Source organism: Monopterus albus, unplaced genomic scaffold (genome assembly GCF_001952655.1).
Source record: "Monopterus albus unplaced genomic scaffold, M_albus_1.0 scaffold62.1, whole genome shotgun sequence".
NCBI lineage: Eukaryota > Metazoa > Chordata > Actinopteri > Synbranchiformes > Synbranchidae > Monopterus > Monopterus albus.
The window spans coordinates 1283712-1298131 of record NW_018127942.1 but is presented as its reverse complement, the minus strand read 5'-3'; the positions used below and the strand labels follow the sequence as shown (position 1 = coordinate 1298131).

At 41.3% G+C, this 14420-nt stretch overlaps 2 protein-coding genes across 3 annotated transcripts; one reads left to right on the top strand and one right to left on the bottom strand.

The window, feature by feature from the left end:
* Positions 1–1116: 1116 nt before the first annotated feature.
* Positions 1117–3795, bottom strand: arf6a (ADP-ribosylation factor 6a). Its single transcript, XM_020603803.1, has 2 exons — positions 3585–3795; positions 1117–3454 (listed from the first exon to the last, which is right to left on the bottom strand). Exon 2 carries the CDS (start codon positions 2768–2770, stop codon positions 2243–2245), a length of 528 nt encoding a protein of 175 aa, XP_020459459.1. The 5' UTR covers positions 2771–3454; positions 3585–3795; the 3' UTR covers positions 1117–2242.
* Positions 3796–5864: 2069 nt separating this feature from the next.
* Positions 5865–13382, top strand: prpf39 (PRP39 pre-mRNA processing factor 39 homolog (yeast)). 2 transcript variants are annotated; one of them, XM_020603792.1, is made up of 15 exons: positions 5865–6001; positions 7122–7550; positions 8005–8198; positions 8295–8420; positions 8673–8791; positions 8943–9110; positions 9286–9466; positions 9896–10003; positions 10104–10268; positions 10710–10836; positions 11001–11269; positions 11838–12022; positions 12111–12185; positions 12413–12527; positions 12770–13382. In XM_020603792.1, the coding sequence occupies exons 1-15, from the start codon at positions 5989–5991 to the stop codon at positions 12857–12859; spliced, it is 2364 nt and encodes a 787-aa protein (XP_020459448.1). In that variant the 5' UTR covers positions 5865–5988; the 3' UTR covers positions 12860–13382. The 2 variants fall into 2 exon arrangements, with proteins under 2 accessions (XP_020459448.1, XP_020459447.1); XM_020603791.1 differs by having other exon boundaries at positions 12111–12194.
* Positions 13383–14420: the final 1038 nt, after the last annotated feature.

Here is a 14420-nt window from a genome sequence, read left to right as displayed (position 1 = left end):
GAATGGTGACTCTCCTGAGTACTGCTATAGTAACATACTATGAAAAAAATGTAGCCTAAAATGTGAGCTTTTCAGGAAATTGGAGGTAACTATTACCCTAGCGCATAAAGTCAAACAACTCTCTACACTGGAATTAGGATCTCACCTGTGTATATGTTTACGTTGAAGATACAACCTGACAGTTACTATCACTGCTTTTGCTCACCACCAATTTCTGTGACAGCTATTTCCTGACTTCACACAGTGATGTCACTACCCACAGTTCACACCCTCCTCCTTTTACGTGTGACATTACATGCACAGCTAGTCTGCTTTTCCTTGTGGCTCAGAAACATGTGAAATTACAGTAAAGCAGAGGGGAAAAAGAAAATGAGTCGTTTTGAAATGAAACAGTGGTCTGATGTCCCATCTGCACCTCGGGATGACTCGCATACCCAGGGCACAATGCCAGAGTGGCTGAAACCTTTTCATGAGACTGTCACCCAGCTCTCTCACTCACAAGCATGAAACCAGATGCTGGTCTCGTCACGTAACCCAAATTCACTCTGCTTATGAACAAACTCTCACTCAGTGTAAGACTTTTATTATGAAGCTAAATACCACAATATAAATTTTAGTTTGTGAGAAAGTGTCATTTCCTGCTGTTATTCTGCTTTCCTTTTGACAGCACTCTTGTGTAAAGGCCAAACAGGAGTTACTGTTGTGTGTCTTCCTAAAATGTTAAGGTTTGTTGAGTTTTAACCTTCCACAGTTCAAGATATGGAATAACTCAGCATTACCTCTTTAATTAGTTTCCGTTGAAAATGTCAAAAGTCCTTAGTCAGCACTCTGACAGACCATGTGATACTTTAGGACCTTTGTCAAAGCGTAGTTCTGACAATCACTACTCTGAAACTAGAGAGTTCATCATTTATTCACAGCCAATGACTCACACGTGCAAGTGGAGAAAGGAAACAGGCCGAGGCTCACTTCACTTCACGGTTCGTTCTAGCTAGTATTCTTTCAACCATCATTAACACCCTAAGCTCTCACTTCCTCTTCTACAAGCCTAACTTTTTTTTTTTCATGAGTGAAAAACAACTTTTGTCTAAGGGTTGCAGCTGCTTATTGAAGAAAAAGTCACCTCCGCACTGATCTGGATATACATTTTTTTATTATTTCATCAACATAGCCAAAATAAACAGGGAACAAAAATAAAACAGAACAGTATCTATGAGCTAGTAACAAAAAGCTGGTGTGTCTGTAAATAAAATTAGAAGAAGAAGTTGCAGTCACCAAAGCACCTACATTTGAGGTTGCAGGTGGGGGTCAGCTGGGAAGTTCGTAAACACTTGCTGGGGTCCAAAAGTCAGTTACAGAAAGTCAAAATGTGCACAGCCAGCTAATCAGTAACCCCCGCCCCGCCCCTCCGAAAGTGTAAGCTCAGTGGCTGAGAATACCCTCTGCCAGACTAACTGTCTTGACTATGTGGCACCTGTAACCCCTGCTAAGGCAGTTCAGACTACAAATACTCAACAGTAATGGAAGCTCTGGGAGAAACAATAAGACTAGTGGTAACATATTCAGACCTGGAAACAACAAAAATATATATATCCATATCACAGTGTGTGTGAATATCCAGCGTCCACATAGTCTTTCAAACAAACAGCCACAATTGACATTATGGATGTAATTGTGGCACAGGAAATAACTACTAACACGTTTCCTCATTCATCCCAGTACAATCAGTTGTGAAAACTGCCATTTTTGTCAAGGTCCTAACATAACCAGAACACACATTCTTACAAAGGCAGTCGGAGTCTTGAAAATGATATGCTGATGTTTCTGTACTCTTCCCATCCTTTGGCTATGTAGCTGGGTTATGAGAATACTGAATGAGAACTAAGCAGGGGCAAAACTATAACAGCGTGTCCCAAACTCCCCCAGAAATTATACAAGGAGGGAAAAAAGAAACTTGCAGAAAGAACTCAAAAGTAAGCTTATGGTGTCTCTAAACAGCACTGATTACATAGAATGTCAACCAAAGCAAACTACAAGGGAAAAAGAAAGAAACCTGGGGTTATAGTAAAGCCATCATTATCAAAAAGAAAAGTAAAGCAAAATATAACTGCTACTCTCTTTGATACATACTTAGCAGAGAGGTCATGGTATTAATTGCTTTAGATTGCATTTTTTAAACATGTTTTCATTCTCAGCTAATGTTTTTGCCTCCAAGTGTCCAGGCTGGTGAGGGAGAGATACATTAAGATTTGTAATTTGAGGTAAGCCAGGTCAGGCCCTCGTATAGTCCATCTCCTGATGTAGCACATGAGGGCTGAACGTACCAATTCCTATCTCTGATCCGGGTCAGGCCAAGCTTCTCCTGGATCTCGTGGGGCTTCATGGCATCTGGGAGGTCTTGTTTGTTGGCAAAGATCAGGATGATGGCGTCCCTCATCTCCCGGTCATTGATGATTCGGTGGAGCTCCTGCCTCGCCTCGTCGATCCTGTCCCTGTCGGCACAGTCCACCACGAAAATGAGGCCCTGGGTGCCTGTGTAGTAATGTCTCCAAAGTGGCCTGATCTTGTCCTGTCCCCCTACATCCCACACATTGAACTTCACATTCTTATAGGTGACAGTCTCCACGTTGAAACCAACTGTAGGGATGGTGGTGACTGACTGTCCCAGCTTCAGCTTGTACAAGATGGTCGTTTTCCCAGCAGCATCAAGTCCAAGCATCAATATTCTCATCTCCTTGTTGCCAAAGATCTTTGAGAGCATTTTCCCCATCTTGTTTTCTGTGCATAAATAGTTTGGTAGAAGAGGAAAAAAAAAACTTTTCTAATGAGAGAAAAAGTTGCTACACTTTGAATGTGTGTTCAGAGCCCTCCACGTGATGGCAGCGGTGGGGAGATGCTATCACTAGGTCACTGGTCAAAGGCGACGACTTTCAAGTTTGGACAGATAACAGGAGATAACAGTACATTTAGTTGGACTGTAAGCATCTGACCTGAGATGGTGACTTTGAGCTCTCAATGGGAGCGGTATGTATGGAGCCCTCGCAGAACTGGGTGGAGATATATGTTCATGATCCACTGACCTCCAATGTTAAAAGAAAAAAATGTACATTCCCTCGTTTCAGACTAGCTGTTGGACACAGACTTCCTTCAAAGCCCACATTTCAAGTCTTATTTCTCCTTCAAAATGCTACTCTGAGTTGAGCCGGAGTGGCTTTTTAGAGAAAGCCTACTATATAAATCAGGCCCCGTCCAAAGCCCGGGGTTCCCACTTCCTCCTTTGCTGCCGGCTGTCCACACTTGCCCTTTGCCAATTCCAGTCGATTTATTTCACAGCAACGTGTTTTCTTATTAAAACACACCAATATACAACCTCTCTGGTCCGTTTCTCCACAGGGACATCCAGCGGAAGAGTCCCCCAAAGGTCATTGATTCATCCGACTTTCTTCTTTTCCCCCTGTGACACAAGAGCGGTCCGGAGAAGGGAGGGGTGTTAGTACAGAGGACAACTTTGGATCGGAAAAATATTCTCTCTGCGGACCGAAAAGCACAGCAAAAACAAAGAACATAGAGAATGGGACAAATACCTATGTCTGCGGCAATCATCCCCCAGTCCCCAGTCCGTTTCTCCCCGTTCTTGCCGCCCTCTCTGTCTCTTCCTCCCTCTCTCTCCAACCGTTCAGTCACAGCGGTGGCGGTGCTATGTTACCGGAAAAGGTGCGGACCTAGATCAGCCGCCACTTCCTCTACACTGCTCTCTCTCACACACTGACACTGGCGCTGCGTTCATGAGCTCCTCATTAGCTCCGACATCCGAATACACAAAACATCCAAATATAGGTAAAGGGAACTGCATAGTAGCGTGGGAAGTTTTAAATCAACCGTTTTCATTTCTATTTTCCCTACTTTTGTTACCTTATATGAGATAATTTTATTTACATATATAATATATCTACGTATAATATATTCTGCTTTTGGTTAATAAAAATACAACAATGTCAGAATCAGCTTTATTGGCCAGGTGTGTTGGACATATGGGGAATGCATATGCACACTCTTAATGCATATGTACACTCTTAACAAGCAAATGTAATTCATAAAGTTAAAAAACATCATATTTGCCAATCAGACTAATAGCTGGGAAATTAGCCTACATAATAGGCAACATAAAAAGAGCATAGGCTGCATATTCACATAATAGGTGATTTATTACATTTTTTAAAGTAATTACAATAATTTAAATTTTTAGGCCACACTAGTGTGCAACATTGAAATCATTTCATGATTACTTGAAATTTAAGACAATTCTCTTTTGAAAACTAATTTAGCAGCTATTTGTTACTAGGAATGGTAGGGTGAACACAAACTTTTCTGCCAAGTGAGTTAGAACAAGTGGAAGCAGTGTTTCACTGCCCTATCTGGTTGAAACTTTGAGTTCTGCTTCAAGCCTGAACACACGCAACAGTGATTTCATTGTGTACTGACACATAATGATAGCTAGATGAGATCTTTAACCATTGTAGGTAGGTAGGTAGAACTTTATTAATCCCACAGTGGGGAAATTCCAGTGAGGATATATATATGAGTATTTAAGATTTATCTGCTGTTAGGTTGACCTTTAAAGAAGCTAAATATTAAATAAAATTAGCCTAAATGCTGTCAAACCCAGCATCTGAATTACTAATCACTAGCCTGACCTTACATGTAACTTTTAACATATGAGAGCCAGACAATAATTAAATGATTAATTCATGATTTAAAACTAAATTAAACAAAAAGATATTAAGCTGACTACCAAATATATATTCTTTTATTTTGAATGCTTGATAAGTATAACTGCCTCTTAAAAGCAAATAATTCTATTAATTTATTTTATTTGCACACCGTAAACATCCAAACTACAGACCCCATACAAACCACTGTTGGCACTGGAGACAAATGCACTGATCATTGGATAATAAGCATAAGCATAAAATTTATTGCCAAGTATTTAAAAAATACAGGGAATTCGACCTCAGCTCAATGGCCCCCGATATGTACAACATAAAAACAGAATAAATAACAAAAGAAATAAATACAAATATATATATATACAAGTTAAAAGAGCATCATGGACTGGCTTATGCTTATGGTTATGATGATAAGATTTCCGACTGCACATAAAGGCACTATACGCCATTTCGCATGCGCTGCGAAATACTGAACTGCACACTAGTCTATTAGCTGGTGTTGGCGCCATTTGAGCTTGTATTATGCATCCAATCACCTCCAGTATTACTCTACCAGAAGAAATACACACAGACACAATACATGCGAAAGATATCTACGGATTTAGCAGGTCTAATGACTTAAGATGGGGGGTTTACGGCCGGGTCTTTCCGACATGTTTCATCATTCAAAACGGTTCCTGTCTGATTAGTTTGACTGTGACGTGGAGGTTGTGAGCGTGCAGAGCTGGGGGTGGGGGGGACTACAACATTCATTGTCGGAAGCAACCTATAACTTGATAACTCCTTATTAAAAACACTATTACCAAAAATCATGGTATTAATGTAACTAATTTCGTAATAGTCATTTTACCCTGTATGAAGAAATAGTCTAATGCAAACAGGCCTAACTAAAACTTCAAACATCTGTCATCACAATTGTGCAAACTGACCAATTTCTATCATAAATTCGGTTCATAATTTCTACGTGGACATTTTTTGATTCTTTCTTTAAATGCCATCTTGTGTAGTCTTGAGCTTTATGAACTACTTAGTACGTTGTATGAAGTTATCAAAAAGGTGGCAACATTTCGTTAATGTTTTTCAGTATCACTGTGTTACCACACACTGATGGGCGGGCGGCGGTCTGAGCATGCGCACACTCTGCTTTAGTGCTTCCTTTAAGTTGGATAGGGTAGGGGAAGCACGCCTGGCATCTGAAAAGGAAGCTAGATAAAGTGTTTTGGAAAGCTGCGCATAAGTTCAGAAGGTTGGCCAAAATTTCATGGAACATACTGGTAAGATCCAAAAGCGCATCATCATTTTTGAAATTGTTGCATTATTGTTAGAAATGTGGTAATTCAACAGCCAGATAACTCTAGTAGCGAACATTGGCGCTCGCTACTAGCGTTAGCTGGCTGGTTAGCCAGTTAGCTAACACGGAGAAGCCTCTGGTGCCGACTATTTACTGGAGATAGAAGCGACTAGCGTGCACATTGTAGGGGTTAAAATTAGCGGAATGTGATTAAGATTAGAATGTATATATATACAAAACTCACTCAGTGATTGCCTAATATCACAACATATGGTCCTGTTAAATAACGTTAGTCTAGCTAAGTGACTAAATGTTAATAACATCGAGGTGTCGTAAGCGAGCGCCAGTGTGACGCTAACGTCAACCTGCCGCCTTTTCGGTGCCTTAATACGTTCCAGGAAATAGGTATGAGTCAAGGCCCAACTTCAGATTGAACTTTGACTATGCAAACGGCCTCCCGGGTACAACATGGCCTCAAACAACAAACAAGGTTATCTCTACCTTTAAGTAGGGATAACGTTAATCAATTTCGACGGAACACATAACGTTAATTTTTGTTTCACGTTGACGAGCTACACGTAGTGTTTAATCGACAAATTTAAGTAATCGATCACATGGATACATTATTTTTAATAGCAAAGTTGGGATATGAGCGAACACTGGCATCCACTCTAATGTTATTAAATTGAAGCGTCCTATTGCACCAGCTGTTGCTTCTACCTGCCTGAGTTAGGTTAATAGCTGACTATCTTAACGTTGACGTTTGAAATTACATTACGATCTTTTGCCGCAAAATATGGCCCGTGTCGCGGCAGGATTATTTGGTGGTAATTCTTAAGTGACCACCTGGAAAGTTGTGAAAGATATTGGGTTTTCATCTTAGAAAGTAGAACATGCTGCCAAGCGCGTTCTGGAAAATTCTTCATCAACAATGTGTGCATTTTAAGGTGTTGAATAATCTGCCTTTTAAATGGAAAGTTAAGATCAGTTTGTATAGTTTGGCGTATTGTGTATCTGTACACTTAATGTCATTTTCTTGTTTTAATGGTCCCTGCTGTACTTCACCTACACTTGTGGTGATAACTCAACCTGTTTTTCAACAGGCCTGCACCTTTCAGACGATACCATTACTGGAATGCTGAACACTGAGTCCCCTGACATGGAGACCAATGGGGATGCTATTCTTCCTGACCTTCCTGTTCTAAGCCAAGCTGCCGAGTGGTCACCGGACCAGGTTGCTCCAGAGCCAATCACAAACATCTTGCCTGAGGACTCAGATGTGTCTCAGGATGCACCAGGTCAACAGCAGCATCCAGACCAGCAAATGAATTCTACAGAGCTGGGATCTGTGGAGAAAGCTGTGGAGCAGTTTCAGCTTGCCAGTGCTCAGCTCCTCCAAGATGAGCAGCCACCACCTCCACCACAGCCCCCAGTACAACCATCAGAACACAGTGCAGACTCTGTGGAATCTCCGCCTCAGAGCCAGGAAATGAGTATAGCACCAGGGGATGCTGTACAGGATGGCAGTCAAGGTAATTAAAGTAGCTGGTGTTTAGTTGTTGCTATGTGTCTGATGTGTATTGTGGCAAAATTGGTCTTCTTACATGGTAGCAATATAATATGTAACTTAGAGGAAGATCTTTATTTAAAATGGGTTATAATTAGTATATTAGAACAAAGCAAAGCATTCACTCAGCTGAACTAGTTAAAAACATTAGCAGTCTATGGCCCATCATTAGTTGATATGGGCAGTAGTACCTCAAAATAACAGCATTTAGTTTAAAATGATGCTGTTGATTACACAAAACATGAATACAAATCTTTTGACTTGGATACAACATTTGAATATTTTCAGCTTCAACTGTATTTGATATTTCTTGAAAAAACATTAAAAAAAATCTAATTCCATTGTTGGCCATACAAACAACTACAGGATCAATGCCTTGCTTATTCTTCCACTCAATTATTTCTTGTAAACCTCTCCAGATGGGACTGAAGCATCACAAGTGACAGAGGATGGCATGGAGCTGGAAGAACAATCCAAAGAGACAACGCTAGAGTTAACTACCCCTGCAGAACCAGAGCTGCCCAGTGAGTTTGAAAAACTCTTTAAGGGCTGTGAGGAAAACCCAGAAGACTTCAATGGCTGGGTCTATCTGCTGCAGTATGTAGAGCAAGAGGTAAGAGAAGATATGCACATTGTTTAGAAATGTTCAGTTTGTGTATTTCTTCAGAGTCAATATATATTGGCTGCTGTCTTTTTTTTTTTTTTACAGAACGTCCTTGCAGCTGTGAGAAAAGCGTTTGATTTATTCTTTCTACATTACCCCTACTGCTATGGCTACTGGAAGAAGTATGCTGATATAGAGAAGAAGCATGGCAATATACATATCGCAGAAGAGGTAAATAGGATATGAATTTTCGACACATTTTCATTGTTTTTATGCCTTTTTCTACCTTTTTATTTTAAGTGCTCTTCTATCTGATCAAATATTGCCCCTGTCACTGGCTATACTGTTCTGGCTTTGTCTCCATTATTTATCACATTATTACATTTGTACACTGACTCAAGACCACATGGTTGTACCCCAGTCTTGGTCCTTTAGAGACTGCATAGTGACAGAAAAACTTTTTTCTGTTTGGTCCCTCTGAAGGTATACAGAAGAGGCTTGCAAGCCATCCCTCTCAGTGTGGACCTGTGGCTGCATTATTTGACCTATATCAAAGAGAACTCAGACCTTAGTGACCCAGAGACAGAGGGGCGAATTCGAGCGTGAGTACAAGATGTACTTTATAGGATTTTCTCCTCCTGTGTTATGGAAATCTTATTTAGAGGGACATCTAGTGTCATTATTAAAAATGGCTGGGATGATGAGACAACACATAGATTCACAAGACCTTTCCTTTTGTTTTTTTCTCATTAGTACCTATGAACATGCAGTGCTGGCGGCAGGCACGGACTTCCGCTCAGACCGTCTGTGGGAGTCCTTCATCAACTGGGAGACGGAGCAGCAGAAGCTTGCTAATGTCACCACCATCTATGACCGCATCTTGGGCATCCCAACCCAGCTATATTCCCAGCACTTCCAGAGGTGGGGGATAGAATGGGGGGAAGAGCTGTGTTGAAATGACCTTAGGATGTTTAGTTTTATTGTTAATCCCTTAATTGTTTCATCTACAGTGGCTCACTGTAACCAGAGACTGAAATTATCAGAATCAGCTTTATTGGCCAGGTGTGTTGGACACATTATGGTTTTATGTGTGCAGGTTCAAAGATCATGTGCAGAACAACCACCCCAAACACTTCTTGTCAGAGGAGGAGTTTGTTCCGCTCAGGCTTGAGCTCTCTAAAGCCAGCCTAGCTGCGATGGTCGGTGATGATGAGGAGACACCTGTTGCTGAGGAGGAGCTTCCACCTGGTACAGAGGATCTTCCTGATCCAGCTAAGGTATAAATCCAATTGCCAGTCTTGCAGGGGAGACAAGTTTACAGAATTACTGCTTGCAGGATTTAGCTCGAGCTTGCCTGTTCTCCATGATGACATGGAAAGAGAAATTTGCCCAGGTTTGAAGAGGTGTTTTTATGTCAGCAGCCAAGCAAGTGAATTCCAGGGGGGTTCACGTTGGCATCCATTCAGGGACTCGCCCTAAAACTAAAAGGATCACCTGAGGCCCATTGACCCCAGCACCTGCACCCAGAGGCTGATATGCAGGCTGCAAAAACCTGTCCCCCTCTACAGGCTTCTTATCTCTGGCAAGCTCATGGTGATGTAAATATTTGGCTGCAGGACTAGCAGATTTTATCATCAAGTGGAGAATGTGATATGGTGATGCGTACACAAGGAGGTTGACCTTATGTTTTTTCTGTGTGTCTGTAGAGAGTAACAGAGATTGAGAATATGCGGCACAAGGTGATCGAGGTTCGGCAAGAGATGTTCAACCACAATGAACATGAAGTCAGCAAGCGCTGGGCCTTTGAGGAAGGGGTGTGTGTCTTGTTTACTCTGCAGCAATGTACATTTTTTTGTAATACGTTCTTTTTATTTGTTGACACTGGGAAAAAATGTTTTACTTATGTCTTCTTAGATTAAGAGACCATACTTCCACGTCAAAGCCTTGGAGAAGACCCAGCTGAACAACTGGAAGGAGTACCTGGACTTTGAGATTGAAAATGGGACTCCGGAGCGCGTGGTGGTTCTTTTTGAACGATGCCTCATCGCCTGTGCTCTCTACGAAGAGTTCTGGATCAAGGTAATGTGACCTTTAGCCTCTCTCTCACTCCTGCTACTTCCCTGCACTTCCCCAACAACGATGATATCACATCGACACAGTAAATCGTCCTGCACTCTCTTTGCGTGTAACGTTGATATGTGACTGTATCTGTTGTATTAGGGGATGGCCAGCTTGCCACACAAGATTTGACTGCAGCATTTGCCAACTACTACGTTGCATCTTCTTCGTCTCCCACTACCTTACAGAAACTTATCTAATTGGTTCCATGAAGGTGCTGATGGGTTTACACAGAAAATTTCTAAAAACGATCTTGTCAATGAAGAAATTCACTGCTTCTGACAACTGAAATTTTAGGTTTAAAATGTGTTGTCTCTTTTGCCTTTCTCTTTCTCCTCTGTTCTTTTTCTTCTGTCCTCTCTTGCACTTCTTCCAACTTGCTTTCTCTTTTTCACTCTGAAGTATGCAAAATATCTAGAGGGCTACAGCACTGAAGGTGTGAGACATATCTACAAGAAGGTGTGTACCATCCATCTGCCCAAGAAACCACGCATCCACCTGCTGTGGGCAGCCTTTGAAGAACAGCAAGGTGAGAATTAATTTAAACCAATATGCGAATTGAACACAACAGTAAAAATTAGCTAAAGAGACAATGAGGGACTTAAAAATGTGTACATAGACTCTAAAAACAAAATGCATACAGTGTGACTTGAGTTAGGCTCGCCTGACAGTGTTCTGTTTTTCCTTGCCCAGGCAACGTTGAGGAGGCTCGTGGCATCCTGAAGTCCCTGGAGGCGGCAGTCCCAGGTCTAGCTATGGTACGTCTTCGGAGGGTTAGTCTCGAGCGTCGCCATGGTAACTTGGAGGAGGCAGAGGCGTTACTGAGGGAGGCCATGGAGTCTGCCAAGAATGCTACTGAGACATCTTTCTATGCTGTGAAGCTGGCAAGGCAGCTGGTGAAGGTGCAGAGAAGTCTGAGCAAAGCCAGGAAGGTGCTGCTGGATGCTATTGAAAAAGACGAGGTGAGAATTGGTCACAACCTCTTTGACAGGTGCATAAATGGTCAGCTTGGAGCCGCCTCTCTGTAGAGGCCTCTGACGTTTGAACCAGCTCTACAGGCCAACATACTCTACCAAGGTTGTTCACTTGTGTCTTCTGGAATGCTGCTGCACTATGTGGGCTGCCTTTTATGTCTGATGGTTTCTTACCTAAATAACAAATCAAGAAAGGGTTGATGAAACATCACTTAAAGATGTCAAACTGAATTTTAAAATGTCATAATGTCCAGATGTTTTTTTTTTTTTTTGTGTTTGAAACTGATGTCATCTACAGTTAATCAGGTGAGAATGTGATGTAAAATTTAGGTTCACGTGGTTTATATACGAGGATGCACAACCTAAAATGATGTAATAAAATCAATTTATTCAAATGTTCATTGTAGAAATCTCAAGTCAGAACAAGTTGAGATGGTATGTAAAGGCAAAATTAAAATAGTGATTTGTAAATCATATGTGTCCTGTATTACATTGAAAAAAATGTAGCAGCACATTATTTGATGTGAGATGCACTAATGTTTTTGTGGCTTTACAGACAAGTCCAAAGCTCTATCTGAACCTGCTTGAGCTGGAATACAGTGGCGATGTGACACAGAATGAGACCGAGATCTTGGCTTGTTTCGACCGTGCCTTGAAGAGTCCAATGCCCCTTGATTCCCGCCTTCTTTTCTCTCAGCGCAAGGTTGAGTTTCTTGAGGACTTTGGCAGTGACATCAATGTGTGAGTGTTTTTGTTACTTTTACAGAGCCTCCTTGGATAATTAAAAATATATTTTTCATACTGAATCATTTTCATTGGTTTATATCAGGCTTGTGGCTGCATATGAGGAACATCAGAAGCTACAGAAAGAGAGCGAAACCACAAAGCGAAAAGCCGAGAACGGGTATGAAAGGTGGATAATGGAACACAACCCTGGTCACATCAACATAATTTTCACAAATGTTTCAAGTAGCTGCAGCTTAACCAAAGTGTCCTGTAGCAGTTGATTGTGTCAGGAAATGTTTAGTGACCTTAGAGTACTAAACTGAGGGATGAAACATGCTGTATTTTTTTTTTTTTTAATTAACCACTTACAAAGGCTTTTTCTAACTTTAACTCACTTCTCTTCAGCTCCCAAGAGCCTGATTCCAAGAGACAGCGTGTTGATGACAGTTCCTCAGCTACAGCGAACACAGCGACAGATATGCAGGCCAACAACTCTATGTACAACTACAACTGGTACCAGGTAGGTGTCAAATAAGCAGTTTTCAGTAGCACTAAAAAAAAAAGTTATCCTTAATTGCAGTTATTGTTACATCAAGCATGTTGACTTACAACATTTACCATGTATATTCTAGGAGGATCTTTGATTGATAATGGTTTGACAAAACTATCCCAGGGATGAGCTGGTGTTATTGTTAGACCTGATGGATATTTTGTTGATCAAGATAACCTTTTCAACTTTACTTTTCCCCCCATTCCTTTTAGCAACCATACAGTGGTTGGGGACAAAACTCCTGGGGGCAGTACAATCAGTATGCCCAATATAATCAGTACTACCCCCCTCCTCCTACATAATGAACAAAAGCCTGGCATGAAGATGGAGACTCAGAGGACCTTTGTGACCTGCCTACATCTCTGAACAGGGCTGCATAACAGGGTGTCATGGAGGTTTCAATCCAACCACAGACTTCAAAAGTTGATTAGTTTCCTTTTCCTGGTTTAAAGTGTGGTAATAAGTTCAATTAGACTTTGTAGCATTCAGTTGGAATATAATACATAGCTCTGAATGGCTGTCATATTGTGTTGGGGGAGTCAAAACAAAAAACTAATTGCTGCATTCATCATTTCCAACACTGGCTATGTTTTTGGGTTTCCTAATGCATGTTATTTGTGAAGGCTGATTTATTTTCCCCTGTGTGATAAAGGCATATACATTTTTCAATCGTATTACTTGGTTAGGTCTCTTTCTTTGTTTAAACTTGTAAAGGAGTCATTCATTGATGTAACGTCATGTTTCTCCTTCCTAAATGAGAGATTTTTTAATGGTTGTTTCCATAAACAGAAATGAAGAATTCCTTTTTTTTTTGACTTGATTTAATAATAAAGAGTGATATTCTGAAGGGTCTCTTGTGGTTTTTTTTTTTTTGTTTTTTTTGCTGTTTCTGGTACATGTTATGACCTCCCATCTACGGCGACTGAATCTTCACTCTACTTTTAAAGTTAAGATTATGTATACAGCCTACGTTCCTCTGTACTGCTCTGTAAAAGGTAAATATACATTACGCAAAAAAATTTTAAATTAATGAAGCTGGTAGAGGTTATCATAGTAAACCATATCTTGTTATTGTATACTGTCCACCTGCTCCTTATTCAGAGTTTTTAAGTGAATTCTCAGACTTTGTCTGATTTAGTGCTTAGTACAGATAAAATAATCATAGTAGACTACTTGCTCCATCACTGGGAGCGATCCACTACTGCAGATTATATAATGACAGGCATTTTACTTCTGGAGATAAAGCGCATCAGAAAATGAAGCAAACAGAGGAGATGAAGCAGCAGAGGGAAGAGCACTGTATGAAAAGACAGGGGCACATACCATGGATGACTTCAGAGGTTGTTTTTGCATGAAAGACCGGTTTTCCCTCTTACATATTCTTTGTCTCCATCTCCCTCTCGCTTTCTTTTTTTCTTGCTTGCTCTGTGGAGAGCGAGTGGTGCTTTGCTTGCCTCCAGCCAGGAGGTAAAACTGAACTGCAGAGCCAGGCTGCCAAATGATGAAAGGCTCTGGCATCCAGGGATGCTCTGAGCCTGGACCAAGAGCTCAGAGCGAGAGAAAATGCTCGCTTTTCAACTTAACACTTTTTTCCTACGACATTTCTTGTCTCTTGCTTTAGGACAATAATCTCAGCCTCAGCACGGGCAAGCTGAAGGAGATGATAGTGGACATAAGGAAGGAGAGGAGATCTCATCGGCCACTGTTCATCTGGGGTCTCGAAGTGGAGAGGGTGAGCAGCTTCAAATACCTGGGCGTCCACATCAGTGAGGACCTCACTTGGACACTTAACACCACACAGCTGGTCAAGAAGGCCCAATGGCGGCTGTACTTCCTGAGGAGGCTGAGGAGGTTTGGCATGTC

What these genes read in the sequence shown, in the direction of transcription:
- prpf39 (XM_020603791.1), top strand. An exon ending in TATTCCCAGCACTTCCAGAG is followed by an intron (nt 9,111 to 9,285) that starts GTGGGGGATAGA and finishes TTATGTGTGCAG; the next exon opens with GTTCAAAGATCATGTGCAGA. An exon ending in AGCCTTTGAAGAACAGCAAG is followed by an intron (nt 10,837 to 11,000) that starts GTGAGAATTAAT and finishes TTCCTTGCCCAG; the next exon opens with GCAACGTTGAGGAGGCTCGT.
- arf6a (XM_020603803.1), bottom strand. Translation starts at nt 2,770, where the DNA reads ATGGGGAAAATGCTCTCAAAGATCTTTGGCAACAAGGAGATGAGAATA.